The 27,533-nt window shown below is 54.6% G+C and overlaps 2 protein-coding genes across 16 annotated transcripts; one reads left to right on the forward strand and one right to left on the reverse strand.

Annotated features, from left to right (window-relative positions):
* Positions 1-832: 832 nt before the first annotated feature.
* On the reverse strand, positions 833-11,314 carry Tmc8 (transmembrane channel like 8). 4 transcript variants are annotated; one of them, XM_034506466.2, is made up of 16 exons: positions 10,719-11,314; positions 9,732-9,975; positions 9,482-9,630; positions 9,103-9,252; positions 8,805-8,887; positions 8,010-8,146; positions 7,668-7,815; positions 6,665-6,835; positions 6,371-6,510; positions 3,666-3,789; positions 3,220-3,317; positions 2,890-3,073; positions 2,638-2,768; positions 2,392-2,550; positions 1,816-1,894; positions 833-1,416 (listed from the first exon to the last, which is right to left on the reverse strand). In XM_034506466.2, the coding sequence occupies exons 2-16, from the start codon at positions 9,890-9,892 to the stop codon at positions 1,162-1,164; spliced, it is 2,169 nt and encodes a 722-aa protein (XP_034362357.1). In that variant the 5' UTR covers positions 9,893-9,975; positions 10,719-11,314; the 3' UTR covers positions 833-1,161. The 4 variants fall into 4 exon arrangements, with proteins under 4 accessions (XP_034362357.1, XP_076791519.1, XP_034362359.1 ...); XM_076935404.1 differs by having other exon boundaries at positions 833-1,413; positions 8,805-8,890; XM_034506468.2 differs by having other exon boundaries at positions 8,805-8,890.
* Positions 11,315-12,242: 928 nt separating this feature from the next.
* Tmc6 (transmembrane channel like 6) lies at positions 12,243-26,461 on the forward strand. 12 transcript variants are annotated; one of them, XM_076935398.1, is made up of 21 exons: positions 12,243-12,380; positions 13,151-13,230; positions 13,679-13,809; positions 13,924-14,042; positions 14,174-14,269; positions 14,577-14,735; positions 16,556-16,661; positions 16,770-16,866; positions 17,002-17,259; positions 17,628-17,818; positions 19,051-19,195; positions 19,376-19,531; positions 19,804-19,955; positions 20,050-20,229; positions 21,626-21,721; positions 21,903-21,978; positions 22,911-23,044; positions 23,140-23,316; positions 23,420-23,498; positions 24,792-24,859; positions 26,086-26,461. In XM_076935398.1, exons 3-21 carry the CDS (start codon positions 13,754-13,756, stop codon positions 26,234-26,236), a joined length of 2,496 nt encoding a protein of 831 aa, XP_076791513.1. In that variant the 5' UTR covers positions 12,243-12,380; positions 13,151-13,230; positions 13,679-13,753; the 3' UTR covers positions 26,237-26,461. The 12 variants fall into 12 exon arrangements, with proteins under 12 accessions (XP_076791513.1, XP_034362756.1, XP_034362757.1 ...); XM_034506866.2 differs by having other exon boundaries at positions 12,246-12,380; positions 13,042-13,230; XM_076935396.1 differs by lacking the exon at positions 12,243-12,380 and adding an exon at positions 12,546-12,674 and having other exon boundaries at positions 13,042-13,230.
* The last annotated feature ends 1,072 nt before the right edge of the window (positions 26,462-27,533 follow it).

The following is a 27,533-nucleotide window of genomic DNA, read 5'->3' on the forward strand; positions in this document are numbered from 1 at the left end:
ATCCCAGGCCAGCTGCATGCTGCACCCCTGCCCTGCCTGTGCAGCCCCATGAACATACCCCTCCCACAGCAAACCCTCCACAGAGCTGAGCGTGCAGGCCTGTACCTAACACTGAGAGCCTGGCAGGGTGTGAACTTTCACCCCTCAGAGGCTCAGTGTCGCTCCCAGGGAAGGTTGAGGGAACAATGTTTTGCAGATGTGTGGCCACTGTTGGCATAGTCTAGGCTCCGCCCCAGTTACCTGGCAACAGCCAGGTGTGCCTGACTCACTATAAAAGGGGCTGCTTGCTCCCTCCTCTCTCTCTTGCTCTTTCCTTGCTCCTGCTTCTTTCTCTCCCCATTCCTCTCCCGTGCTCATGGCTGGCCTCCACTACTCTTCTCTCTGTCTCCCTTTCTCTGTCTCTACTACCTCTTCAATTCCCCTCCCCATGCACCGAATAAACTAAACTCTATACTATATCATAGTGTGGCTGGTACCTCAGGAGGAAGGGATGTCTCAGTATGGGTCTGCAGAGGCACCCCCTTGCCCCACATAATACCCCACCTCCACCAAACATATCCCTGGTCTCTCTTTTTATAAAACATAATAGACATGGGTCCTGATCTGCCTTTCCCAAGGGACCCAGACATCACCGAATTTCAGCAAGCCATTCTCAGGCTCTGGAGTGGCTTCCGAGCCCCACCCTGATTTAATGTGCCTTTGGAGCCCGCGAATTTGGTTCGAGGCCCAGTCGACAGAGAAGTGCAGGTTTGTTCCAGACTAGCTCTTGCAGCCTCATGGAGAGAAATAATACAAACGTTTCTGAGAACAATTCTAACAAATTCCAGTGTTTCCAAAAAATATATATATTTATAAATTGCACCCGTGAGTTTATATTCATACTGTTATGTACACTATAGAACACTCAACAACAACAACAAAAAAAAAAAATTAAAGGAATGAGATAAAATAGAGGTAGAAATTCTCATGTTTTTCTTGCTGACCTGAGGGTGTGGCTCGCTTTGGAGAACCCTGCCAGAGGCCCAGGAGCCGTCTGTAGGCAGTGGTTCAGGGGTGTGGTGGGGGTGCAGAGATCGTGGGCGTAAGGAGGGGGTGGAAGGGCTGGGAGTGGAGGAGGCGCTGGAGGAAGCTGCGGCAGAGCCAAGGGACGTGGGGTCGGTGCTACAGCTCTGTGCTGCTGGGGAAGTGAAATCTGGAGGCGGGAACCGAAGCACTGGGGGTTCCGAGGCTCGAGGAGCTCAGCCTGTTGGAGGGTCTCAGCCGGGGTGTCCTGGGGCCGGGCGATCCTGGGCATGGGAATCCGGGGCAGAAGGATCGTGGACGCGAAGCTCGAGAGTGAGATGACTCAGGCTCTGGGCTCAGCTCCGGCAGCAGCCGCGACAGGTCGTCCACCAGGTGCCACTTCTCCTGGACCTGCTGCAGGGAAAGAGACCAGATGTTAGTTAGAAACAAGCTGTAGCCAGAAGCCACGCCCATAATGCAACCTGAGGCCACACCCCTGCCAGGAGCTGTTCTCAAAAGCAGCAGGCCACTAGAGGCCCCGCCCCTAACCTGGGACCAGGAAGCACGATGGCCCCACCTCCAACAATTCCCATCCCCCTACCCAGACCACGCCCATAAACTAAGGCTTCGCTTCAACCCAAGGCCACGCCTCCACCAAAGTAAGCTGCTTGTCGTAGGAGCCACGGGTTCCTTCCTATCCTGGAGGTACACACACCACAAGGAAGAAAGAAAGCCACCCTCCCAGCTCAGGTCCTTCAGAGTAGCTAGCTACACACTCCTCAAGTGTATGGCCGCAGTGCCACGCACACTCACCCACACCAGTTGCTTCCTCAGCTCATGGATGGCTCTGGCATTCGCTCGGGACTGGGAGATGCAAACGGTCAGGACGAGGCTTAAGGCAGATAGGTCTCCAGGTTAGTCACCTCTCAGACCACAGCCATCCGGCCTGACTTCCTTGCCTCTCCCGAAGTCTTTATCTTTGAGACAGGGCCTTGTCGCCATGTAGCCCAGGCTGGCCTGGAGCTCACTCTGTAGTAGGGTGGCCTCAAATTCACAGCAATCCTCCTGCCTCAGCCTCCTGAGTGCTGGGATTACAGGTGTGCACTACCACACCAGCTCTACCGTCTCATCTCAGATCTCTGTGCTTTATTGGAAGACTCCCCCCAACCCCCAACCCCTCACCCTGCCGCCCCCATCCTCTCACAGTGCCATCCTCCAAGTCCTCCAGCATGGCAAGCTGGCTGACCTGGGGCTGTGTTGTCACCTATCTTTGAGCCCCCATTTCCTGGCTCCTGCACTCCAGGACACTATCTAGAGATGATCAAGTGTACACCACCCCTGGGGAAGGAAGGGAACCCCTGGGGTTTCCCTGTCCGGCTGTACAGTCACCTGAGCAGAATGAGGAGTGGGAAGCTGAAGGCATGGGAGCTGAGGAAACTGAGGGCACGCTGGCCAGGAAGTGGGAGCTGGAGGGTCACCAGCTCGGGTACCACCTGCCAGGGGGCCGAATAGTTTGCAAAGAGACCGCAGTCCCAGGAGGAGTGGGTGCTGGAGAGATGGGTGCAGACAGGATTGTCAGAATCTGGGGTAGGAGTTGCTGGACCAGCCAGCCTCCCAGCCACCAGCCCTCATCACCTGCTGATCACGTAGGCCAGAGGTACTGCAGCCAAAAGCAGGCCTAGGACCAGCACCAGTTGGAAGAAGAAGGTGGAGCTCGATGCCCGGAAAAGCCGTGGGGATGTCCTGGAGTTCCTCAGGAGGGTGTACTGGAGGTAGACGATTAACAGGACTTAACAGGATGTTTTGTACACCACGGAGTATGTGGTCCAGGGAAGGGAGGACAGACACAGGATGCAGCCTCAGGATGCCCTGAACCAAGCCCCTCACCTTCTTGATGTAGAAGGTGAGAAAGAGGAAGATACTGTTGAGTAGTGGCAGCAGGGGGCAGTAGAAGAGGCCCATCCAGGTAACGGTCTGTGCAGCCACGATGTCCAGCACATTCTTGGGCACCAGGAACTCTTCCCGGTCCAGCCAAGTCCAGAACCAGCCTGAGAAGCGCTCCACTAACAGCCTGGGGTAGGGGGGATCTGGGTACACTCCAGGCAAGCCACCTGGGTGTTCCCTATGGGCCACCACATCCTCACTCATGGGGACACACCTGGCTCATGCTTGGCTGTGGCTTCCAGCCGTCCCCTGGGGTGTCCCCATGTAGCTCACCTCCGAGGCAGGCTGACCAGGAAGGTGAAGGCCACGGTGAGCAGGAAGTTGAAGATGATTAAGTTATATAATTCTTCGCCCACCGAGTTCTCCCAGCACTGCGGTGCAGAGAGAGAGGATCCATCACTAACCTCAGGTTCCTTCAGATTCTCTTCCCTCACCCATTGCTTGCCGGAGGTGGGGGGTGGGAGTGGGTTGGCGGCTGGGGTGAGTCTTAGTGCCTGTTTGCAGTCAGACATGACCTCAGGGATAGACTAGAACAGAAGACTCCCACACCGGGAGAGCTACAGCCGAGTGCAGGGCGCCCCCTTGTCGCATGCTGTGGTATGGCAGTTCCACCTCCAGCTACTCACAAAAGTGAGACCGGGGAGGGACAAGGACTAAAAGGGACCCGGCTCTGGAGTTTGAGGTGGGGCTTTGTGGGGAAGGACGGGGCTGCCGGCCACCTGGTAGTCACAAGCGTTGTAGCCGTAGGGCTCGCAGCTGCTCTTGTTTCTGCCTACGCATAGCACCGTCTGACCCAGGGAGAAGGAGAACATTCCCAAGCTGGCCAGCTTCAGCACCACGCACCTGTGGGCGGGGCATGCGTCACGTGGAGATGTGTAAGAAGGTCCGGTTCTATCTAGGCTGCTGTCTGAGCTCTTGCGTCCTGGGCTCTGCTCCTCTCAGAGCTCAGCCTCCTTCCAGTTTGCTTTATTTCCCACCAGTGTTTCTCAAAATGCGTTCCTCAAATCTGACTCTTCATGATTCGCTGGGAATGGGTCCTGTTTCTAAACCACTTTGGGAAACACTGTGCCACTCAGCTATCCTCCTTGCTCTCAGCTTTACAGTTTGTTCAGGTTTGTTCGGATGAGTCCCTAACTCATCCGAACTGCACCTTCCTGGATCCTCAGAGCCTCAGGTCAGTCAGACAACACTTTCTTCCTTTTTATTTACTATGTAGCCCTGGCTGGCCCATAACTCACTATGTAGGCCAGGCTAGCCTCAAAGTTACGGAGATCTGCCTGTCTGCGTGTCTGGTGTTAAAGGTGAGAACCATTATGTCTGGTCACCTTCTGAGTGTGTGTGTGTGCACGTACTCATGAATGTGTGGGTGCATGTGTGTTGGGTACACTTACCTGTACATGTTCATGAGACTAAGCTCGCTCGCTCGCTCTCTCTCCTTACATTTTTTAAAATCTATTTTTGTTTGTTTATTTGAGACAATGTCTCACTATGTAGCTCAGGCTGTCCCGAGACTTACTCTGTGAACCAAGCTGACCTCAACCTCTGCCTGTCTGTCTTTGACTCCTGAATGCTATCTTTATTTTTAAAATTAGGAGTTATATGTCTATATGTGGGTATGTGCCCGTCAATGTGGTTGTCAGCAAAGTCCAGAGGGATTGAACCTCCCTGGAGGAGCTGCATGATGTAGGTACTGGGAATGTAGCTTGCATCCTCTAGAAGATCTGTACTTGGTTATAACTGCTGAGCCATATTTCAAGTGTCCACTTAAAATTTTATTTTGAGTTTCTCACTAAACCAAAGCTCAGCATTTCAAGTTACACAGGACAATGAACTCTCGGCATCTAGCCATCTCCCTGACCCCAACACTGCTGTGGGGAGTAGAGTGTTACAAGCACATGCCACCACACTCAGCTTTTACATAGCCTCTGGGATCTGAACTCAAGTCTTCCATGCTAAGGACACACTGTATGGCTGAGCTACATCCCAGCCCCACTAGTTAACTCCTGGGCTCACCGTTCAGCATCATGTGCTTCAGAAACACATGCCACATGTAGTTTCTGAATGTATCAAGACCACATAGTCTGTTGGCCTGAATCTGTGACATGCCTGTAACCTGGACAGTTCAGTGTCTGTGTGACTAGAATGGCTGGCAACTGAGGCTTGGTCTGCAGTTCAGCAGGGGCTGAGAGGCAGGGGTGGTTGCCCTTTGGGGTACCTTAAAAAACCAAACCAAAACCAACCCAAACTAAAAAACATAGGCAAGCCTAGTACAGCGGTGCACAGCTTTTATCCCAGCACTGGGAGGCAGAGGCAGACAGGTCTCTGTGAGTTCAAGGCCAGCCTGGTCTACAGAGTGAGACCCTGTCTCAAAAACAAACAGCAAACAAACTCTTGATGCAAGATCTCTTTTCTAAGGATGCACTGAGTACTCCAGGGTTGCTGGCCTGGGTGCTCCCAGGTGAGTCCCTGTCTCTCTCATCTCAACCCAGGAGTGCTGGGGTTACAGATATGTGCTACCACATCTGGCTTTTAATGTCTGCTCCAGGGATCCAAGCTCAGGCTGTCAAGCTTGCATGGCATAGGCTTATATCCTCTGAGCCCTCTTGGCAGATGTTGACTTTGATGGTTTTGACAACATCTTGCCATGTGGCCCAGGCTAGCTTTGAACTTGTGACTCCCTGCCTCTGCATCTCAAGTGCTAGGGTTATGTCACCATGCCTAGCACAGTTTGAGCTGTTTATTGTGTGTGTTTCAAAGCAAATCAGAATTGGCTATGAGGGATGCAGAGGGGGAAGAGAAGGCAAGACCCAGAGAGGTAAGAGGAGAGAGAAGCTTCTGAAGCTGGTGAGGTACACAGGCAGGAAACTAGTCCAGCATTTCTAGGCTGAGGGTCATGTGACTAGCCCTCATGCTTTGTAGGGTCTGTGTCTCAAACTGATGGATTTTTAAAATGCTTTTTGGTGTTGTTGTTTGTTTTTGTTTTTGGAGACAGAGTTTCTCTGTATAGCCCTGGAGTCCTGGAACTTATTCTGTAGACCAGGCTGGCCTTGAACTCACAGAGGTCTGCCCACCTCTGCCTCCCGAGTGCTGGGATTAAAGGCATGCGATGCCACCACTGCAACCACCTCTCCAACCCCCAGCAAACTACAGGATCTTTGTAAGTGTTCACAGCTGGTTCTTGACTCCCCAAAACCAAAGAGCACCCCAACCCTCTGACTGGCCCTCTGCTTGGTGCAGATTGATGGCTCCCTTCAGGGGAAACCTCAAATTTGGGTCCCTAAGGTTGAATGTTCTAGAAACACTCACTGCTCACCCCCTATTTGGTGCAGTGGAGAATACAAGAGAATACAAGAGTCTCCCAGTTCAGGTCCTGAGGACCACGGTGACACGCCCCCGCATGCTCGCCACGCCCCCGCATGCTCACCAGATCAGGGTGAGGTTGACTTCAGTGCTGGGAGGGTAGTTCTCCAGCTGGATCAGGACTGTGAACAGTTGGGGACCCAGGAAGTTGACTAGGGAGATGACTCCAGGAGGCAGGTACTGGAGCACCAGAAAAAGGGACTCCTGTGGGGAGAAGGAGGGGACGTCAGGGTTCCAAAGATGCAGCTCCCTTGAGCCTCTATTTTCTCATCTGCCGAGTGGGAGCACTCCTTTCCTCCCACAGTTCACATCAGAAAAGCAAACGAACCGTAAAGAAAGGAATACAACTGTCCTGTACCTCCTTGTTGTCCTGTGAGTACTTGGTGGCCCAGAATATGGCGCTGATGGCTCCGACCACTAGAAACACAATGAGGGTGTTGGTGCGCAGGTAGGTGAGCAGGCGGCAGGCCTTTTGGGCGCGGGTCTGCTGTTGAGCCAGCTCTGCAAGGCGGCCCTCTTCCAGCTCCACCTGACAGCAGCAGAGAGGGGTCTTGAAGCATTCCACATCCACACCCGCGTCACCCAATCACTAGCCACCTCTGATCAGACACTCGCTCGCCCAGCTACACACACATGCATGTGCACACACGCCTTTTGTTGTTGGGTTTTTAATTTTATTTTTACACTCTGTGTGTGTGTGTGTGTGCGTGCATGCGTGAGTGTGTGTGTGTAAATGACATGGTGCACACATGGAGGTCAGAGTACAGCTTGTAAGAGCTGGTTTTTTTCCTTTCACCATGTTGGATCCAGAGATAAACTTCAAGTCCACAGTCTCCACAGCAAGGCCCTTTACCTGAAGAGCCATCCTGCCCACACCTCTTTGTTGGGACAGGGTCTTGTCTCATAACCTTGGCTAGCCTGGCACTTCTGCAATTGTAGCCCAGGTTAGTCGCAAATTCAGGGGGGAGCCTCCTGCCTCAGCCCTGGATCCTGGTGCTGGGATCAGACATGCACATCATACCTAGACATATTTTACATATTTATTTATTTTAAGACAAGGTCTCACTATGTAGCCCCTGGCTGACTTGGAAATCAGGGGTATCCTCCTGCCTCTGCCTCCCAAGTGCTGGGATTAAAGAGATGTGCGCCACCAGGCCTGGCTCACACATTCTTAGAATATTTGCATGTTCTAGCTGGTTCACACAGCCATGTGACGGTCACTCTCGTTCAGTCACACAGTCCCATCGCACCTGTGCTCATCTGAATATATCAATGTTTGCACACCTGGCACACGCGTGCACACTCACGCAGCCCCTCGTGTCCACTTTCCTCACCACACACTTGCACTGTGCCGCACACACCTTCAGTTCATTACTGATCTCATGCTTCTTGACGGTGGCGGCTTCCCGCACCCGGATGCAGAAGTCCCAGGATGAGAACACTTTGGCGCTGAGGGGTGTCCTGTAGCGCTGGCCCAAGCGTGTTTGCTGTGGTAGGCCTTCTGCCATCCTGGAGGAAGGAGGAAAGACTTCTGTGGGGGTTCCTCCACTCTCACCTCAGAAAGCCGGGGAGGTACAGGAGGTGTGCTGGGTGACCAGGATGAGCGTCACTGCACAGCGATCTATCTGCCGACTGAGGATCTCCTTGCCCTGGGAAGGATGGCCAAAGATGGGGGCCTGAGGCGACATGGGGTTTTTCCTCACCTCTGCAGTATCCCACAGAAGCAGAGGAGGAGGCAGGCCATCGGGCTAAGGAGGTAGGCCAGGCGGATGCTGTACGCCGAGCTGCTCTCTGGCCCTGCCCGGTAGGCACCGTAGAAGAGATAGGTGTTGTTGAAGGCCTGGAGACACAGTGAGAGCACATCAGTGAAGCTGAGTGCAGGGCCCTGTTCTAAGTGGAACTTAAGGGTAAGATCTGGAAGGATAACATCTCCCTGTGTGTCTCAGGCAGGCCCTGAACGTCAGTCCTCTTGACTCTCCATGCTGTGCTTGCAGGTCTGCACCACTGTGCCTGGCCTACGAATAGCCCTGTTTTACAGACACTCCAAAAAGCCAGGTGACTTGCCCAAGGCTGCACGGATTTGGGTCCAGGACTCAAGATACTGACTCAGTGGCCTCCAAGAATTGGGGGGTACTCCCCCCCATGCCCTAGACAGGATTTCTCTAGGTAGTCTTGGCTGTCCTGGAACTCACTCTATAGATGAGGCTAGCCTCAAACTCAGAGACCTGCCTGCCTCTGCTTTCCAAGTCCTGGGATGAAAAGCATGTGCCACCATACCTGGTGGGAAGGTCCTGATTCCTTCCTCCATTTGTCTCTTGCTCCAAGCTGGGTTCTATAGGTCATGGGGACATGTCCCTATGTCCCTCTATCTGGCCTGGCTGGCTTGTGGTAGAGTCTCCCTTAAAAGCCAAAATCTCTCTTGAGGGAGGTAGCAGGGGTCCTTTCAGACTGGAGTCTCCCAGATGTCCCAGAGTATTGCCTGAAGACACTCCACTTACCCTGCCAGTTAAAATATTCCACAGTGGGTTATGGAAACTTGGAATGTCACTCGGGGACAGGGGGCTGCCGGGGCACTGGAGGCCTGCTGAGTGGGAAGAGAAGGACATCAGGATAGGGTCCCCCAAACAGGTGACACTCTTATCTTCCAACTCCACTGTCTCTACCCTAACACTGAGGCTGTCTGAGGTTGTGCTGGGAGGCTTCCGGGTAGAAGGTCCTGTCGAGGAGAGTCTAAGGCTAGCTCATGCAGCATGGCCAGACTGATGCCTACAGGGTCAGGGCAACCTCAGCACTCACCTAGTTTCAGGGCAGGGCCTGGCTCAGGGGGGCGAAGCCAGACCAGGGGCAGCAGCACAAAGCAAGCAGTCAGCAGCATGGTCAGCAGGTTGAGCAGCAGCAGGAAGCGAAGGAAAGTGAAGTAGGATTGGATCCCGGTCCCGAAGAGGCCTATGGGAGAAAGGCAGGGAGAGTCAACCATGGTTGAGAATCCCAGGGCTGTGTGCTGTGTGCCAACGTGGACCAGCCCAGGGCAAAATGAGGGCTTCCAGCGCAGTATCTGCACAGCCCCCAGAGGGCTGTCACCCAGCTAGGTGTGCAGAGGACGAATCCGAGGGGTGTACAAGGATGGAGGGGCTGATGAGGGAGGTGGGAAGTGCGGGTCGGCATGGGGTCCTACCCCCAATCTCGTAGAGAGCTCCCTCCCAGAGCCTGAAGCCGCGGGCCAGCCGTTGTGCTGCCTCCCTCAGGTGCTGTCGCGCCACCTGCCTCCGGCGATACCACGGCTGCCACCAGGAGCTCTTCACCCCCTCGGGCTCCCGCAGTTCCCTGCAGGACCGTGGTGATGGGTCATCCATCTGACAGGTGCATCCTCCGGTGCTTCCCCCGCCCCACAGCGGCTCGGTGCAGTGTCGCCGAGCGGCACCCACCGGATGAAGCGCTTGTCTGCCATGGCGTAGGGCAGCATCCGCACGGGCGTCCGGGAGGCGCATAGCCGCTCCACTTCTTGCTCCCACAGCTCCTCCGAGGCCGCCTGGGATTCAGGCCTTCCTGGGGCTGGTTCTGACTGCACCGACCACTGGCGAAACATCGCAGTGGGCGCGCGGGACAGACAGGCAAGATCCTTGCTCGCAGGAGTAGCGAGAGGAGCGGGTTGTGAGCTCCACCTTGGCCCTGCCAACGTCCACAAGTGAAAAGAAGCCTGCTGGGGTCCGAGCCGGGGCTGCCCCACTCCAGTTCTCAAACAGACCCACTCATCAAGGCCTTAGTCTCCTGCCTGTTAAGTGCAGTGAAAGGCCTCCAGGACAGAGAAGCCACCGGCAAAGCAAAGGCCGGCTGTCATAAACCTTAAGCTTTGGAAAAACACAACCCCCACTCTTTCTCCATGTGCTGATTGGCTTTTTTGGGAAGTCATCCCTGTCCTAAACCACGACAGCTCCTAGAATTCAGCTTCCTGCAACACCCCCAGCTCTGGATGTACCAGGGCTCCGTTCTGTGTGTTTTGTCCAGGCTGGGTCTGCTCTGGTCTTCTTAACGGACCCAGATAGGAGGTGTGGCTACATCCCCAACCATGAGAAAAGAAGAGACCCCCAAACCGTGCAGAAGGAAGCAATAGCCCTGGCCTTCCCCGCCCCCCACCCCCACCCCGCCACCGTCCTTATCTTCAAGCGATAAGCAGCTCACAAAGGGGCAAGGGACCAAGCTTCCTGAAGAGCCCCCACCTAACGACCAGCTCCGGACACACCAGGCAGGGTGGTGAGGGAGTGGGGTGGGGTCACGTGACAGGAACCCAGGGGTGGGGGCCCACCGCGTCTCCTCCCCCTCCACCCACTCCCGCCTTCCGCACGGTTTCCTCTGCGTGCACTTCCTGCACTGGAGGGACACGGCCCAGGTGAGGGGCGCGGGTGGGCACGCACCAGGCCGTCCTGCTTTTCTGTGCTCCGGCTCCTGCAAGTCCTCTTCCTGGCCGCCAGTCCTTGAGGTGTCCCGGTGTAGGAACCCTTATCTGCCGTCCGCAGTCGCCCCAGAGAGCAAGATAGTGATGGGTGGATGGTCCCAGCACAGGAGCTGCTGGCTCTCCGGAACCCTGGCGCTCTTTTCTTTTCGTGTTATTTCAAAACAGGGTCTCTCTATGTAATTCTAATTGTCTTGGAATTCATCATGTAGACCCAGGCTGGCCTTGAACTCACGGAGATACTTGCACAAGGCTGGGATTAAAGGCCTGTGTCCCTATGACTGGCCGGTATTTCTGAACTTCCCGCCTTCATCGCCGGCGCTGCCCTCCCTGTTACTATGCCCTGGCCAGGGTCTGGCACCAAGCCCAGCCTAAGTTCTGAGGAAGCAGCTTCGTGCGCGTCACTTGTAACTCACTGACTAGACCTTTAGGAGTCATCTTGGCCAGTTGCCAGTTCTGGGAGCCCCAGCCTTTCCTCCCTGTTTACCTCTTTTAAAACCTTGTCATCTCAGTTCTGGATTCTGAGTCTCCCTGTGTCCCTGCCCACAGGCTCTGAACTCCCAACAAGTTCACACAGGAAGGCGCTCCAGGAAATGGCTTTCAAATTGGGCTAAAGTCATGCACAATTCAGTGTAAGAGCAGGGAGTCAGCGAGGAGGGCTGGATGGCCTGCAGCAAGACTCCTGGTGCCAAGATGCAGCTTGGTAAACCCACCCAGGCACACACGGGGGTGGGGGTGGGGAAGAGAGAGAGAGAGAGAGAGAGAGAGAGAGAGAGAGAGAGAGCTGCGAAGGTGCTCCCCTTCCCTTCCCGAGCTCAAGTGTACTGTATTACCGCAGGCTTCATCTTTTTCCCCGTACCCCACACGTTTCCTGGTGTCTGTTAACCTTTGTGTGTGGGGGGGAGGGGGGCGCTCGGCTTTCCCTTTTACTTCTCACGGTCACACTGTAACATGGGGGAAGAGGTTCTATGGAGCATCTTGGTGGCCAAGTCCCCTGCTTCAGCTGGTGACACCTGGAGGCTGGTGACAGGTTCTCAGGTTCATTTTCCTCATTTGTGAAATAGAAAGGTCACTGACGGTCTTGGCATTTGGGGCAATGGTTACCGGAAGCAGCTTAACCTTAACTTTAGAAACAGACACCACGCCCAGGGCGGAGCGGGCAGTAACTCCCATGCACAGCCTCAGATATGGAACAGTTAACCAGGCTGGGAGGAGGGGATTACTCAATCCCGCGTGGGAAGGCTAGGGACTGGTAAGTGACCCCGGGACGTGGAAATATCGTCCCCCTTTAGAAACTCAGAGAAATATTAGGGACTCTACCTAGGGGTTGTATACATCCAAACACTGGGACGCACCTACTTTGCTCAGACTTGAGGGTTGAGTGCTGGGGTGGAGATCGAGACTGACTCGCACAGGGCACTGTTTTGGATGGGCGGGGCCTACCAGCAGGAACAAATCACGTGACCTCCGGGGACCGGTGCCACGTGGGCGGGTGGTGAGGCTACCTCCAGCTGCCAGTCTGGAAACCATCAAAGATTATCCCCCTGTACCCTTAATTACTGTCTACTGACTCTCCTGCTGGTGGGGCTGAGACCGGGGTTCCCCGCGGTGGGTGCGCGCACAGGTGAGCCACTCCGGGGAGCTGGGGTCCTCCCTCCAGTAGGGCGCTCGGACCCGGGTGCAGGGGCGCAGCTCCGGTGTAGGGTCGTTTGCTCACGCCAGGTGGTTGACAGCTTGGGTGCGGGTTTCTGGAAACTGCTGCTCCCGTCCTCTCCTCATCTGGCTCAGGCGCAGGGTGGTGCGCCCTGGAACAGCGCACACCTGGCGGGCCGAAGGAGGACTGAAAGCCAGAAGCCCAGGCAGATCGGGAGTCCCGGCCCGTAGCCTCAGGAGCACCCCAGGCTCCTGTGGAGAAGAGGTGTGGGTCGGCTTGGGGTCTTGAGCCTGAGAAGTACTATGACCAGGGAGGGGACTCTGGAACTAAGAGGGCACACCACCTCTCCTGGCTGCTTTCCATCCGGGCGGTGCCACCTCCCGCCGGCTCCAGGCTGGCCTCTCCCTGCTGTGCTCCACTGCAACGCAGGCGGGGGCGTGCCGGGCGCCAGTCTGGATTGCGTGGGGACTTTCGGCCGTCGGGGGAGCTTCAGAAAACTGCGAGTTCCCTAGGCGAAGGCAGGGAAGACCGGCAGACACTACCGGGCTTGCCTTCGGGAGGCGGGGGGGGGGGGGGACGATCCTGCAGGAGTCAAGTGATTGGCTGCTTTTTCCGCCGCGCTCTCCCTTAGGGCCTTGGGCCAGGAGGACAATAAGCCCCTAACAACACTCTGCTTGTAACTGTGCCTGGTGACAGCGCTGGACAAAGGAAGCTTGTGTCAGCTCAGCTTCTCTCTCTAGCCTTCAGCTGAGCTGGAATGTAGGGAGTCAGCCTCCCGAGGACGCGAGGACCTTGAAGAACGCAGACCCGAATGTTGGGGGTGGGTCTCAAGGAGTCCAGTGTGCGGACGCTGCCTCCGGTGCTGGGGGCAGGGCTTTGCGGCTGCCTGGCCGCACTTCCTGCTAGAGAGGGCACTTTGGGGTCATCGGGCGGACACAGGGAAGTCCTCGGAGCCTTCCAGCCCCTGCTCTAAAAAGGATGAAGCTCTAGGGACCCGCCTGGGAACAAACCAGAAACTGGTAGTGTTCACAGGCCTCTCTTTCTCCGGGTACTAGCGACATCTAGGAAACCAATGGGGGAGCCGCGCCTCACCCTTCCTTCCTGTTTTCTTCCCTCCCCCACAGCCAATCATGGTGTGAATGTTATTTGGGGCCACCCATTTAACCGTGTGTTTAGCTGTGGATGGGGACAAGGTAGAGATTCCTGTAGTGTGTGTCTGTGCCTGAAGTATGGGCCCCACGCATTGAAAGCTGGTTTTGTCTCAACAGATGGGCTGTACGGGGTTCCATAGGCTGCATCAAGTCTCTGAGCACCCCTAGGTCTGCAGGGTGTATATCACAGCCATGGCTCAGCCACTGGCTTTAGCCCTCGATGTCCCGGAGACCACAGGGGACGAAGAGTAAGTACCCTGGTGCTGGTGGTCTTGGATGTATTTGTGTAACTCCTACTGGTGTGAAGCCTTCTGCAAGTGGGAGGGGCCCAAGCATGGATTCCCACACTCACTTCTCCCCAGTAGCCTGGAGCCCAGCCCCTATGAAGAGAATGAAGTCCACGACTCCTTCCACCGGCTCATTCAAGAGCAGAGTCTTCGGGTGGCAGAGGAAGGGCTGGAGCTACTGCCCTTGGTTCCAGGTAAGCCCAGGCTTACCTTCTGACCTGGTGTGGGCAGGACCTGGGAATATCTGCCTTTGTGTGTTACCGGATTGGAGTGGGCGGGGTGGGCTGGGTGGGACAGCTGAACTGCAGCGGCTCATCATCCCTAGGCAGAGGTCACCAGACCCTCCCGGGACCTGAAGGTGCCCCTGTCCTGAGCACGGCCACTCTCCGCATCTTGGCCAGCATGCCCAGTCGTACCATTGGTGAGTGGGGTCTTTTCTGCCCTTGTGCTGGCCTTCACGCTAGCTGGGGTCTGTGAACCAGTTCTCCTGGGTTCTCAGCCTTCCTGTTGCTGGAGCCTGAAGTTCAGCATATCCCTGGGCCACATTACTGGAGTCTAAACATGACCACTTGCCATAGGGATGGAAATAGGCTTTTGGGTTTCTGATAAAGGGATTTCCCCCAGCCCTGGGAAGGGCTGAGGGACAGGCAGGCCTGGTGCTGAGAACTTTCCAGAGGGATGTGAAGCTAGTCCTGATTCTGCTAATACCCTGCCACCCGGTTTCCAAGGTCGCAGCCGTGGGGCTATCATCTCCCAATACTACAACCGCACAGTGAGGCTTCGGCGCAGGAGCAGCCGGCCCCTGCTGGGGAATGTGTTGCGCTCTGCCCGACCCAGCCTTCGCCTGTATGACCTGGAGCTGGACTCCACAATCCTGGAGGAGGATGGTGAGTTGAATAACCCAGCCTGCTGGTTGGGCAGGAGCCGGAATGCTGCAGAGTCAGCGAGCCTCTTTCTGTTGCAGTTTGAGGGGCTGCCTTTGCATGTCAGATTAGTGGCAAAGGTCTTCTCCAGGGCTGGTGTTTAAACCTCCACCCACCACCACCTAATGTATCACTGAGTGCTGGGGAGCCTTCCAGCATGTAATGGTGGTCAGTAGGGCCAGTCGTAGCTCTTAGCTTACTTCTCGCTGCGTGAGCTGAACAAATGGGTGAGCAAGAGCCTGAAACTCAGACACAAGTACAGCCAGAATAGACTCCAGGAGAGCGATCTGGGAGCAGCCCAGCCGGGGGGCTGCTGGGAGCCTTCCTGGAGAAAGTCACCGGAGTGGAGGAGGCAGGTGCCAAGGCCCATAGGCGGGAACAAACCTGGCTTCATTCAAAGCCAATGTGAAGAGGCGCGGGGACAGAGGCAAGCCCGTGGCTACTGATAGTGGGAGCCAAGTGGGTTGCAGTGGCGTGGGTTCTGTTTACTCTGCCACCTGGACATGTTCCACCTTCTAGAAGGCTAGCTCTCCCTTGCTTCTTCTCCTTCCTTCCCTGTCCTCATCTTTCCTCTCTGTGGGTGTAAAGTGCAAGCATCAGAGCACTGGACCGCTGGTCGGTGTCCTCAGGCTCGTGCTGACTGAGTGTCAGGGCCTGCTCAGGTTGGCTTTGAGCTCTGGTTCTTCTGCCTCTGCAGATCATTTATCTGTAAAGTTGGAGTTACAAAATTCCCTCCACGGGGTGGATATAAAGATGAAGGCTGCATCTCCTTATATCATGGGGCCGGAAGTGTGGTAAACCTCTCTTCCTGTTGCTGTGGTACAGTTCTCTGCCCAAAGCAACATACGGGGCACAGAGTTTACCCTGGCTCACATTCAGACTACAGCCCAGTGTGTCTAGGTTGTCAAGGCGACAGGGGTCTAAAGCAACTGATACGAGGAGTCCATTGAGAGCGAGCAAGTAAACACTGGGGCTTGGCTCACCTTCTCCACCTTATATAGTGCAGTGTCCCCTGTCCAGTGTTAACGCTGGATCTTCCCACAATGATTAAAATAATCAACACAACCCCTCATAGGCGTGCCCAGGGACCCATCTCCGGGTGACTCTAGCGCCTGTCAAGTTGGCAATACTAACATCACAGTGGCCATGAGGAGGCAGTTCTGACCCTTCCCCATTCCCTTTCGGCTTCGAGAATCTATCCTGACAGGCTTGGGACCTAAGATGAGGGAGAACACCACTGGCCCCTGAAATTCTTTTATTTATTTATTTATTTATTTATTTATTTATTTATTTATTTAATGTATATAAGCACACTGTCCTTGAAACACCAGAAGAGGGCATCAGACCCCATTACAGATGGTTGTGAGCCACCATGCGGTTGCTGGGAATTGAACTCATGACCTTTGGAAGAGCAGCAAGTGCTCTTAACCGTTGAGCCATCTCTCCACCCCCCCCCCCCCCCGAAAGTCTTTATGATGAGTCTCAGGGTCCCTGAGAAGCAGGGTGTTGGTGGGTGGCAGCCTCCCCACTCCACTCAACAAGGAGGACCTCAAGGATATCGGGATCTGTTGGAGGCTGGAGAATGGGCTCCTGGGCTTGAAAGGTAGAATATTGAGGGACACAGCTGTCAGAGCATGGTCTGGACCATTGCCTGGGTCCGGCTTTGGTTTTAAGAGCGGAGGGGAGCCATCTGGGTGGTCTTAGGGGGTTGTGCTGGGCTGGAGGCAGTCAGTATGCGGCAGGAAGAATGCTGGACACTGAGGGAATCTTCTTCCTCTGGGCAGAGAAGCGGAGCCTGTTAGTGAAGGAGCTTCAGGGTCTGTCTGTGGCCCAGAGGGACCACATGGTCCGGAACATGCCCTTGAGTCTGGGCGAGAAGCGATGGCTGAGGTGAGTGCTCTGTTGCCTTCCTGAGCTGGGGGTGGAGCGTGGGGTGGGGGCAACAACTTCCCTCAGTGGTTTAGGCATTTATGGTCTAGGCATTGTCTCTGTCCCCAGAGAGAAAAGTTGGAGCCCAAAGGGAAAGCGGAGGGACCAGCAGGGCCGCCGTGGGGCCTTCTCTTGCTGTAGCCGGCTCAGATACTCCTGCATGCTGGTATGAGCTCTGAGCTGTGAGGTCACCTGCTGTGGCTGTGGGTGGCTGAGGTTGAGGACACCCTACCCTATTGCTGTCCTATCAAGGGCGGTCCATCATCTGCCCTTCAGGGCTGTCCTTGATCTGTTCCTACAGGCTCTTCACAGCCTGGGGCTGGCACTGCTCTCAGGCCTGTATGCTGCCAGGCCATGGCGCTACGCTCTGAAGCAGATTGGTGGTCAGTTTGGCTCCAGCGTCCTTTCCTACTTCCTCTTCCTCAAGACCCTGTTGGCCTTCAACACGCTGCTGTTGCTGCCTTTGCTGGCCTTCCTCGTGGGTGTGCAGGCTGCCTTTCCACCTGACCCGGCAGGCCCTGTGCCTACTTTCTCTGGTCTGGAACTGCTCACAGGCGGGGTGAGGTCTTCAGCTCCTGCCTTGGCTTCCAGTGCCAATCTTGTCCCAGTTTTCCTGGTGGGCACTTGCTTGTTCCTATATGTCCCTATGGGTGGTTTTCCCTTCTTCTGGAGGCCCAAGAATGAGCTAGGTCAGTGGCTCTCAACCTGTGGGTCCCAGCAACCCATTTGGGGTCAGAATATCAAGTATCTTGTGTATCCGATGTTTACATCACAATTCATAACAGTAGCAAGATTACAGTTATGAAGTAGCAATGAAATAATCTTACATGAGGAGCTGTTTTAAAGGTCACAGCATCACGAAGGTTGAGAACCCCTGGGCTAGGGGAAGAGAGGGAAGATATCTGACTGTGCTTGGCCTCCTGACAGGGCCGGTTCACACACACTGTTATGTACTACGGCTACTACAGTAACACCACGCTGAGCCAGTCATGTGACTCCCCTCTGGAAGGTGGCCAGTGCAGTCCCAGGCAGGGCAGCCTGCTCTATAACATGCCGCTGGCCTACCTCTTCACCATGGGGGCCACCTTCTTCATTACCTGCATCGTTCTGGTATACAGGTATACCTTAAGCATGTGGCCCTCACTCTGAGTGCCATCCTCTCACCCGTGGGTCCTCCATCTGCCTATCCAGCTCTTTGTCCACCCATCCCTTATCCATTCCCCCATATCTGCCTACCCATGTTCCTATTGAGACATCCATCTACCCAGTCGTCCACTTATCTGTCCTTCTCTTTATCCTGGTTAAGTCTGTGCATACATCTATTCATTCTTCCACTCAACAACCATCCTTCCATCTATCCATCTACCTGTCCACCTGTCCACCCACATATTCATCTAACCACCCCTGTATCCCCTACTTGTGCTTTCTTCTGTCAGTCCATCCATCCATTTGTCCGTTCACCCATCTGCACACCTACCTTTCTGTCAACTCATATTTCCCATTTATCCACATAGCCATCCATCCATCCATCCATCCATCCATCCATCCACCCATCCATCCACCCACCCACCCATCCATCCACCCACCCATCCATCTATCCATCCACCCACCCATCTATCTATCCATCCATCCATTCATCCATCCATCCATCCATCCATCCACCCACCCATTCATCTATCCACCTACCCATCTATCTATCCATCCACCCACCCATCTATCCATCCATCCATCCATCCATCCACCCACCCATCCATCTATCTGCCTACCCATCTGTCTATCCATCCACCCACCCATCTATCCATCCATCCATCCATTCATCCATCCACTCATCCATCCACCCACCCACTCATCCATCTATCCACCTACCCATCTATCTATCCATCCACCCACCCATCTATCTATCCATCCACCCACCCATCTATCTATCCATCCATCCATCCATCCACCCACCCATCCATCTATCCACCTACCCATCTATCTATCCATCCACCCACCCATCTATCCATCCATCCACCCATCCATCCATCCATCCATCCACCCACCTACTCATCCATCTATCCACCTACCCATCTCTCCATCCACCCACCCACCCATCCACCCACCCACCCACTCCCCATCCACCTACCCACCCATCCACCCATCCATCCAACCATCCATCCATCCACCCACTCATCCATCTATCCACCTACCCATCTATCCATCTGCCCATCCATCCACTCACCCATCCATCCATCCACCCACCCACCCAACCATCCATCCATCCATCCATCCATCCATCCACCCACCCATCTACTACCTGTCTGTCTACCCATCCTCCCATTGTTCACTGCTTGTCTCTGCTGCTCTCTAGCATGTCCCACTCCTTTGGGGAGAGCTACCGGGTTGGCAGTACCAAGGGTATCCATGCTCTTACTGTCTTCTGCTCCTGGGACTACAAGGTGACACAAAAGAGGGCCTCCCGTGTCCAGCAGGACAGCATCTGCACTCAGCTGAAGGTAAGCAGCTACTGGTCCCACATACTGAAGGGATGAGGAGGGACAGGCCTCAAGGTGGTGGCCATCCTGTAGTCCCTGTGTCCTAGATGTGTGGCCTATGCCTCTTTGGGGATGGGAGGGGCTAGAGCAGCCTGCTGTGTGTCAGGCTGTCTGGTGACAGAGACGCACTACCACCTGCAGGAGCTGCTGGCTGAATGGCACCTGCGGGAGCGCCCTCGGAGTGTGTGTGGGCAGCTGAGGCAGGTTGTCGTTCTAGGTCTGGGATGGCTGCTGTGTCTGGGCTCCACCATGGGCTGCATAGTGGCTGTCCTCACCTTCTCAGAGGTAATGATTCAGGTAAGGCAAGGGACAGAATGCCGCCCAGTGGCTGAGATCCCATAACCCCATCAGGCCTGAGTCACCCCCCCAAGGTTCTAATGCTCTCCCTTGCTTCCTATGCAGTTGGAACTGAGGCCTGGCGCAAGTTGTGTCTTGGGAGAAAGAGTTGCTACCTGCTGTTTTGACCCCATTTTCCAGCCAGACCCTTCCTGTAGTGCCTGCTCCCCACAGGGTGGCATGTCCCTGTGGGTGGTACATCTTTTCTAAAGGAACCCTCTCTGTTCTCATAGAGACCTGCTTCTGGTCACCAGGGGGTGGAGATGTTGGCCCTGCCCCTCGTTGTCAGTGTCCTTAACCTGGGTGCCTCCTACCTGTTCCGTGGTCTGGCCACTCTGGAGCAACATGACTCTCCTGTGTTGGAGGTCTACACGGCCATCTGCAGGTGTGTGCCTAGGAGCGTGGGCTGCTGGGTAGGGCTCCTTGGAGTGTCTGTTGTCCAACAGCCCCCTTAGCCTCCAAACCCCCTTCCTGTACAGGAACCTCATCCTGAAGATGGCTGTCCTGGGCGTGCTTTGTTATCACTGGCTGGGCCGCAGGGTGGCCGCCCTGCAGGGCCATTGCTGGGAGGACTTTGTGGGCCAGGAGCTGTACCGCTTCATGGTCGTGGATTTCATCTTCATGCTCTTGGATTCCCTTTTCGGCGAGTGGGTGTGGAGGTGAGGATGGAGGCCTCCCTGCCCTGTCCTCTGGGCTCCGGGCATCAACCTGTGATAGGTTCTTAGACATGGAGGATGGTGGGAGGCAGGATGTGGGGTAGTTTCAGATGGAAAGGAAAGTGGGGTTTCAGCATTGCTCAGAAACAGAGGAAAAGAGAGAAGTCATCAACTTTAAAATGTCCTGGGGGTGGGGCATGGCTTCTGGCTTTTTGAGCAATCTTTGAATCCTTCTGTGTTTCCTTTGAGAATATGTGGATTTAATGATAGTTGAAAACTAAGACATTGTTTTTCAACACTTTTTCTTTTTGATTTTCCGAGACAGAGTTTCTCTGTGTAGCCCTGGCTGTCCTGGGACTCACTCTGTAGACCAGGCTGGGCTTGAACTCACAGAGATCCCCCTGCCTCTGTCTTCTGAGTGCTGTGATTAAAGGTGTGCACCACCACACCTGGTTTCAAACTTTTCTTACTTTTTAATTTTTTTTAAACCTTGGTGTGTGTGTGTATGTGCACTCGCGTGCGCGTGTGTGCGTGTGTGCGTGTGTGCGTGTGTGCGTGTGTGTGTGTGTGTGTGTGTGTGTGTGTGTGTGTGTATGGTGGAGGCTGTGAGAGGGAGTCAGATATCCCTCCCCAGCCACAGCTGCTGTTACAGGCAGTTTTGAGCTACCTGATGTGGGAGCTGGGAACTGAATTCAGGTCCTTTGGAATAATAGCAGGTGCTCTTAACCACTGAGCCAGCTCTCCAGACTCTCACCCCCTTGGTTTGTTTGGTTTGCTTGGTTTTAGAGCAGTACAACTCAAAAAGCAATTTATTTTTATTTTATGTGCACTGGCGTTTTGCCTGCATGTATGTCTGTGAGAGAGTGTCAGATCTTGAAGTTGTAGATAGCTGTGAGCTGCCATGTGGTTGCTGGGAATTGAACCCAGGTCCTCTGGAAAAGCAGCTAGTGCTTTCAATTGCTGAGTCATTTTTCCAGCCTCAAGCAGTACCATTGTTTCTTTTTTCCTTTTCCTTTTTTTTTTTTTTAAATTTTATTTATATGAGTACACTGTAGCTGTCTTTAGACACACCAGAAGAAGGCATTGGATCCCATTACAGATGGTTGTGAGCCACCATGTGGTTGCTGGGAATTGAACTCAGGACCTCTAGAAGAGCAGCCAGTGCTCTTAACCACTGAGCCATCTCTCTGGCCCGTAGTATAACTCCTAATACTGTGTGTTGAGATTGGTGTCTCACTTTGGAGAAAGGATCAGATGGGTTTCTGCAGTGACAGCCCCCAGGCAGAGGCCCTGGGTGGCCACAATCTCTCCTGACATTTGCTGGGTGCTAGGTGGCTCTGCCTGGTGCTCTGGGGATGAGAGTCTCCCGTGCTCATCTCTCAGGGGCTCCTCTGTCCAGGCTCATCTCAGAGAAGAAGCTCAAGAGGAAGCAGAAGCCTGAGTTTGACATTGCCAGGAATGTGCTGGACCTGATTTATGGACAGACACTGACCTGGTGAGGGGCTCCCACCTGCCTCCCACTGGCTGTCAGCCAGTGCCTTCCTTCCCTGGTTCTGGGTGGGCGGAGGGTAGAGGCTCCCGCCTGCCCACTGCCCTCCCCACGCTGGGCCAGGGTGGGTGGCTCTCTGGGCAGGGTTGGGAGGATGCTCACTGGTCCTGCCTGCTGCCCTCCCCAGGCTGGGCGTCCTCTTCTCGCCTCTCCTGCCTGCAGTGCAGATTCTCAGGCTGCTCCTTCTTTTCCACATCAAGAAGGTAACATGGGCTGGGTGTGATGGCAGGCACTTCTAATTCCAGTGCTTGAGTGGCTGAGGCAGGCATTTTCTGAGTTCAAGGCCAGCCTGATTTACACAAGTTCTAGGGTAGGTGGGGCTACATAATGAGACACCCCCCCCCAATGTTAATTTGGTACCCGAGTGGGCCTGCAGCACTGGACTGGCCCTCCCTAACATTCCTCTCCGAGGCATCTGCTGGTTCCCACGTCTCTTGGGAGAGACTCTGGGTCTCTCTACCCAGTTGCTGTGTGGCTCTGGGCCCCATGCTGGTCCTCCTCAGCTGCCCACATAGGGTGGTGTTCTCCCTGGGCCGCTGCCCTTCGGGAAGCTGAGGTCCAGAGTGGTGCTGGTCAGCCAGGTCATGTGGCTGTGAAGGCCAGCCCTTTTTTGCCCAGGCTAGCTGCCTCTTAGTGTCTAGGGCGAGGGGGGCAGGGTCTGGGGTTCTGGCTTGGGGCCTGGCTGCAGGCCAGCTTTTGGCTGCCTCTTTGTATTGTATTCATTGTTACTGTGACCAAGTACCTGACAAATGAAGCTTGAGAGGAAAAGCTTTTATTTTGGCTCTTTTAGAGGGCACAGGCCCTGATGAGGAAGGGCACGGCAGTAGGAGCATGAGACAGCTGGTCACAGGGCACCCTCAGTCGGGAAGCAGAGATGAACGCTGGTCCTCGGCTTGCTTTCTCATTTTGTATGCAGCCAAGGACCCCAGCTGGTGGGGTGGTGCTCCCAGCATTCAGGGTGGGTCCTCCCCCCTCAGTTAAAGTGAGTCTAGAAATCCTCCCAGGGCTGCTCAGAGGTTTGTCAGGTGGGTAAGCAGGATTAGTCCCACCCTTAGAGGACAAGGGTCGGGGATGGACACTGGCGGGCAGGGCATGGTGCCCTTGGCAGAATGCATACCCTAGCCTTTGTCCCCAGGCAAGCCTGATGGCCAACTGCCAGGCACCACGACGACCCTGGCTGGCCTCACACATGAGCACCGTCTTCCTCACTCTGCTGTGCTTCCCGTCATTCCTGGGAGCAGCTGTTTTCCTCTGCTATGCTGTCTGGCAGTGAGTGGAGGCCTGTTCTTTGGCTTGGGGTGACACAGGAAATGTTTTGTCCTAGCTGAGAGCGGGACTCAGGGCCTGGTCTCCCTCTTCTCCAGGGTGAGGCCCTCGAGCACTTGCGGCCCTTTCCGGACTCTGAACACCATGTACGAAGCAGGCACCGTCTGGGTGCGTCGCCTGGAGCATGCAGGCTCCGGGGCCTCGTGGCTGCCCTGGCTTCACCACTTCCTGGTGGAGAACACTTTCTTCCTTTTCCTGGCGTCAGCCCTGCTGCTGTGAGTCCTAAGGTGGGGGTGGCAGTGAGAGGCTGGCCTGAGTGAGTGTCCTGTGTTGTCCTGGACCTGTCATCAGCCTCCAGCCTGAGCCCCGTCTCCCCAGGGCTGTCATCTACCTGAACATCCAGGTCGTGAGGGGACAACGGAAGATCATCGGCCTGCTCAAGGAACAGATCCGGAACGTGAGTGACTGCCCGCCTGTGTGCCGAGCTTGCGGGGTTCCCCTCGGCACACCTATGATTGCTCTCTTTTGGGGGAGAAGAGTTTTACTCTGTAGCCCAGGCAATCATGTTGGGTTTCTCATCCACATCTTCTGTAGTGATGGGTGTCACACCCGGGGCCTCCTGTGTGCCAGGCAAACAACATTCTACCAGCTGAGTTACATTTCCATCACGGTTTTTTTTTTTTTTTTTTAATTTTAAAAGGTTTTTAACTTCCAATATTTTTTAAAAAGATTTTTTTATTTATATGAGTATACTGCAGTGGTCTTTAGACACACCAGAAGAGGGCATCAGGCCCCATTACAGATGGTTGTGAGCCACCATGTGGTTGCTGGGAATTGAACTCAGGACCTCTGGAAGAACAGTCAGTGCTCTTAACCGCTGAGCCATCTCTTCAGCGCTTATTTTCAGTTTTTAAATTTAGTGATTGTGTGTGGAGTTGCTTCTCCCACTTCTTTGTGGGTTCTGGGGATCCACCTGACAGCCTTGGTTTTTGTTTTTTGAGATAGGGTGTTAACTTTGTAGCTCAGGCTGACCTTAATCTCAAAGTGATCCTCCTGGATTAGTGTGAAACACTTGGGTGTGACTGGGGTTATGCGGAGAGCAAGTGTGAAGTGGCCAGGCCTTGGGACGGAGTGGGCAAGGAACCTGCTGTCTGGTGTGGGTGTGGGAACAGTGTGGGCGCATGTTACTGTAAGGCGCTAGGTATCTCTGGGGCTGTGTACACACACAGGCTGTCAGAAGGGGTCAGGACTACAAAAACAATTGTATTACGGAGACAGCATGCAGTTACATAATGAGACCAGCCCGGGCTTCAGGAGACCCCATCTCCAGAGGATGTGTAGGAGAGGAGTGGCAGGCTTGTCTAAGGCAGAGGCAGGGCCAGTTGAGATTGCACTGGGCTGGCTCCTAGGCCTTCACAGTGAAACCAATTTTTAACCTTATTACTAGACTTAGATCCACACATATGCTCACTTCTGAGTTTTCTTTCACCTTTTTCATTTCTGAGACATAGTCTTACTATGTAGCTTTAGCTAGCTTAGCGTTTGCTATGGAGACAGGGCCACGATCACAGAGATCTGCTTGCCCCTGCCTCCTGCGCTGGGACCAGGTGTGGGCCACCATGCTCAAGCCCCTCTGACTGCTCCTTGTGATGTTTCTGCTTCCCACGTGAGCTCCACAGGAAGCCTGGAACAGGCCAACTCCAGGATGCAGGGCTGGACGTTTCTCATGCTTGTGTTCTGGCTGTTCTAGGAAGGAGAGGACAAGATCTTCCTCATCAACAAGCTTCACTCTGTTTACGACGAGGAGGGAAGGAGCAGGTGATGGCGAGGCCTATGTGAGTGGGTTGGGGAGGGAGGAGGGAAAGCTGTGTCAGCGGTCCTCCTTCAGTGAGGTGTCTCTGGGCTCCAGGAGTCAGCTCCTGGCTTGCCCCACCCACTGCCTTCAGTGTCCCTGTTGCCTCCTGTTAAAGCTGTTTTGGCGACTGCTGGTATGCAGGGATTTGTGTCATCAGGACACCTTGGGGATGAAGAGTCACATTCAGGCACCAATGAGGCAGCCAGCTTTATTTTTTTAAACATTAAAAAAAAATTATGCTGGGTCTCTGTGAGTTTGAGGTGAGCCTGATCTATCAAAGTGAGTTCCATGACAGCTAGGGCGGTTATATAGAGAAACCTTGTCTTGGAAAAAGCAAAAAGAAAAACTTTCTGTGTATGGATAGTGTTTTGCTTGCATGTATGTCTGTGTGCCATGTGTGCCTGTGGAGGTCAGAGGGCATCAGATCCCTTGGAACTGGAGTTAAGCTGTCACGTGGGTGCTGTGAACTGAACCTGGGTTTGCTGGAAGAGCAACAAGTGCCCACCTCTCCACTCTCACAGCCTAGTTTTCTAGTGACTTCGAAAATAAGGATTTCTTCCTGCTGAGTGGGGCACGGACACCACATTACACTGCACACCTACTGAAGTCCCCCCACCCTCCAGCAAGCTGAGGTCTGTTCCCTCAGGCCAAGCCTGCGGGACCTCAGCTGCAACCATGAGGGGTCCTCACACTGAGGCTGATGTCCTACACTGAAGGCATCTCAGAATATCCAGTCATTCTGGGCCTTGGGCTACCTTGCAAAGGAACCCGAGGTCAGACACACAGCGCTGCCCTTGTGCCTTGTGGAGACTGGTGTTTTCCTTAGCAAGGCAGGGGTGGGGGGAGCAGTGGTGGTCTTGGTTCCATCCGGTCCTCACAGCTGGTGTTATGTGCTGTGCTCTTTGAGTCCCTGTATTGATGACAGGCCTTCTGTGAGGGGTCTGTTACTGCAAGCTGCTCCCCACAAGGCTGCTGATACCCCAAAGCTTTGGACTACAAAATGGCCAGTTCACATGGCTCAGCAGCGCTCTCAAGCAAATTCCTGGAACGTAATCCTTGTCTCTTCACATTCCCATGTCAGTCTTGTCTTCGCTGCTGTGTGGGAGGCCTGGCATGAATTCTCAGGGCCTCAGAGCATCCACTGACCTACCATCCATTGTTGGGTCACCCTGAGTTTTGCTTCTGGCAGATCTGGCAGAACCCAGGAAACTACCTGTGCCATACCACCTTCCCGGCCCAAGGATGGAGGGGACAGAAAGGAACTGTGTAACCCCAGTCACCATGATCCTGAAGGCAGAGACTTGGACCTGAGATCCCCACAGGACATGGCAGTAGAGTGACTTCCCACAAACTCAAGTTGGCATGGAGCAAGGATGTGGGCCCCCTTTCCCTGGCTTTTATGGGTGGGGAGGGTGTATCTACACAGCCCTCGGTGTCCTGGCACTTTCTATAGACCAGGCTGGTCTTGAAGTCAGAGAGCCACCTGCTTCTCCCTTCCGAGTGCTGGAACCAAAGGCGTGCATGCACTCCTTTTAAAATTCTGATTAAATGGTTTTGCAATATGAGTTTGTATTTTGGGATGAGCTTGGGACCTGTACCTGCTGGTTGCTTGGGACTCACTAGGCCTTCCATGGGAAGCTCAGGGGTTGGGTTAAGTGAAGGCCGCCCTCTACTGGTAGAGAGGAAGTGGCCACGTTCTTGTGGGCAGGATGGAAAAGTCTGTGCCAGGGAGAAACCAACCAATCAGTGGTGATGATGTCATGTGGACATAAAAGGAGTGCAGATTCAGGGAAGGGCTCATGCCAGGGACAACCTGATGCTTCAGGTGAGAAGCCCTTCAGAAGAGGGACCGCCAGCATCCTGTCTAGGGGGTGGACAGCTTTCTTTCTTCGAGATGCCCTGGGTGGGCTGAGCCCAGGAGCTTGTAGGGCGCCCTGACACTGTAGCATAGGGCCCTGCAGGTCTGGATGGCCTTCACTGGATCATCTGCCGGGGGGGCACTACCTTGCGCTGGGCGGGACTTGCCAACAGCACTGGGCCCTCCCTTCTCCATTTGTTAGTGAAGACAAGCCCTGCTGGCCACCAGCCATTCCCCAGCTGATCCAGTGTCACCCCTAAGGCCGGCGACATGAAAAGCTCATGCCATTTACAGCTGACATAGGCTGGATGGTGCTTGTGTCTCCAGGCAGGAGTGATGAACACACACCTGTGGGCACTCCAGATTTCCTAACCAACCTGAGTAAGGCACTTGCACTGAGTAAGGCAACACTGGACAGTAGCCTCAAGCGTTATCAGTTCAGACCTCTGGAGCCCAGTTCTGCCTCACAAGGTCAGGGACCCACCACTAAGGAGGGAAAACTGCCTGGGGTGTTTTCTAGAATTGCCCGCATTGGCTTCTATCAGCCCTGGTCCAGGTGTGCAGTGACTCCCATCACAAGGGTCCAGGCGCTGCCGGAGCAGTCTGCGCCTGCTGCCCACGCTTTTGTTTCTCCTCACCTTCATACCTTACCCTGGGACAGGCTCTGCTGCAGAGCCACCCTCATCGGTGTCGCTGGCATGGGGAGGAGGGAAGAAGGATGAGTTAGCTGTCCATTTGCACTTCACACTGAATCTAGAACTCGACCCTCTACCCCAGGC

Source organism: Arvicanthis niloticus, chromosome 6 (genome assembly GCF_011762505.2).
Source record: "Arvicanthis niloticus isolate mArvNil1 chromosome 6, mArvNil1.pat.X, whole genome shotgun sequence".
NCBI classification, from domain to species: domain Eukaryota; kingdom Metazoa; phylum Chordata; class Mammalia; order Rodentia; family Muridae; genus Arvicanthis; species Arvicanthis niloticus.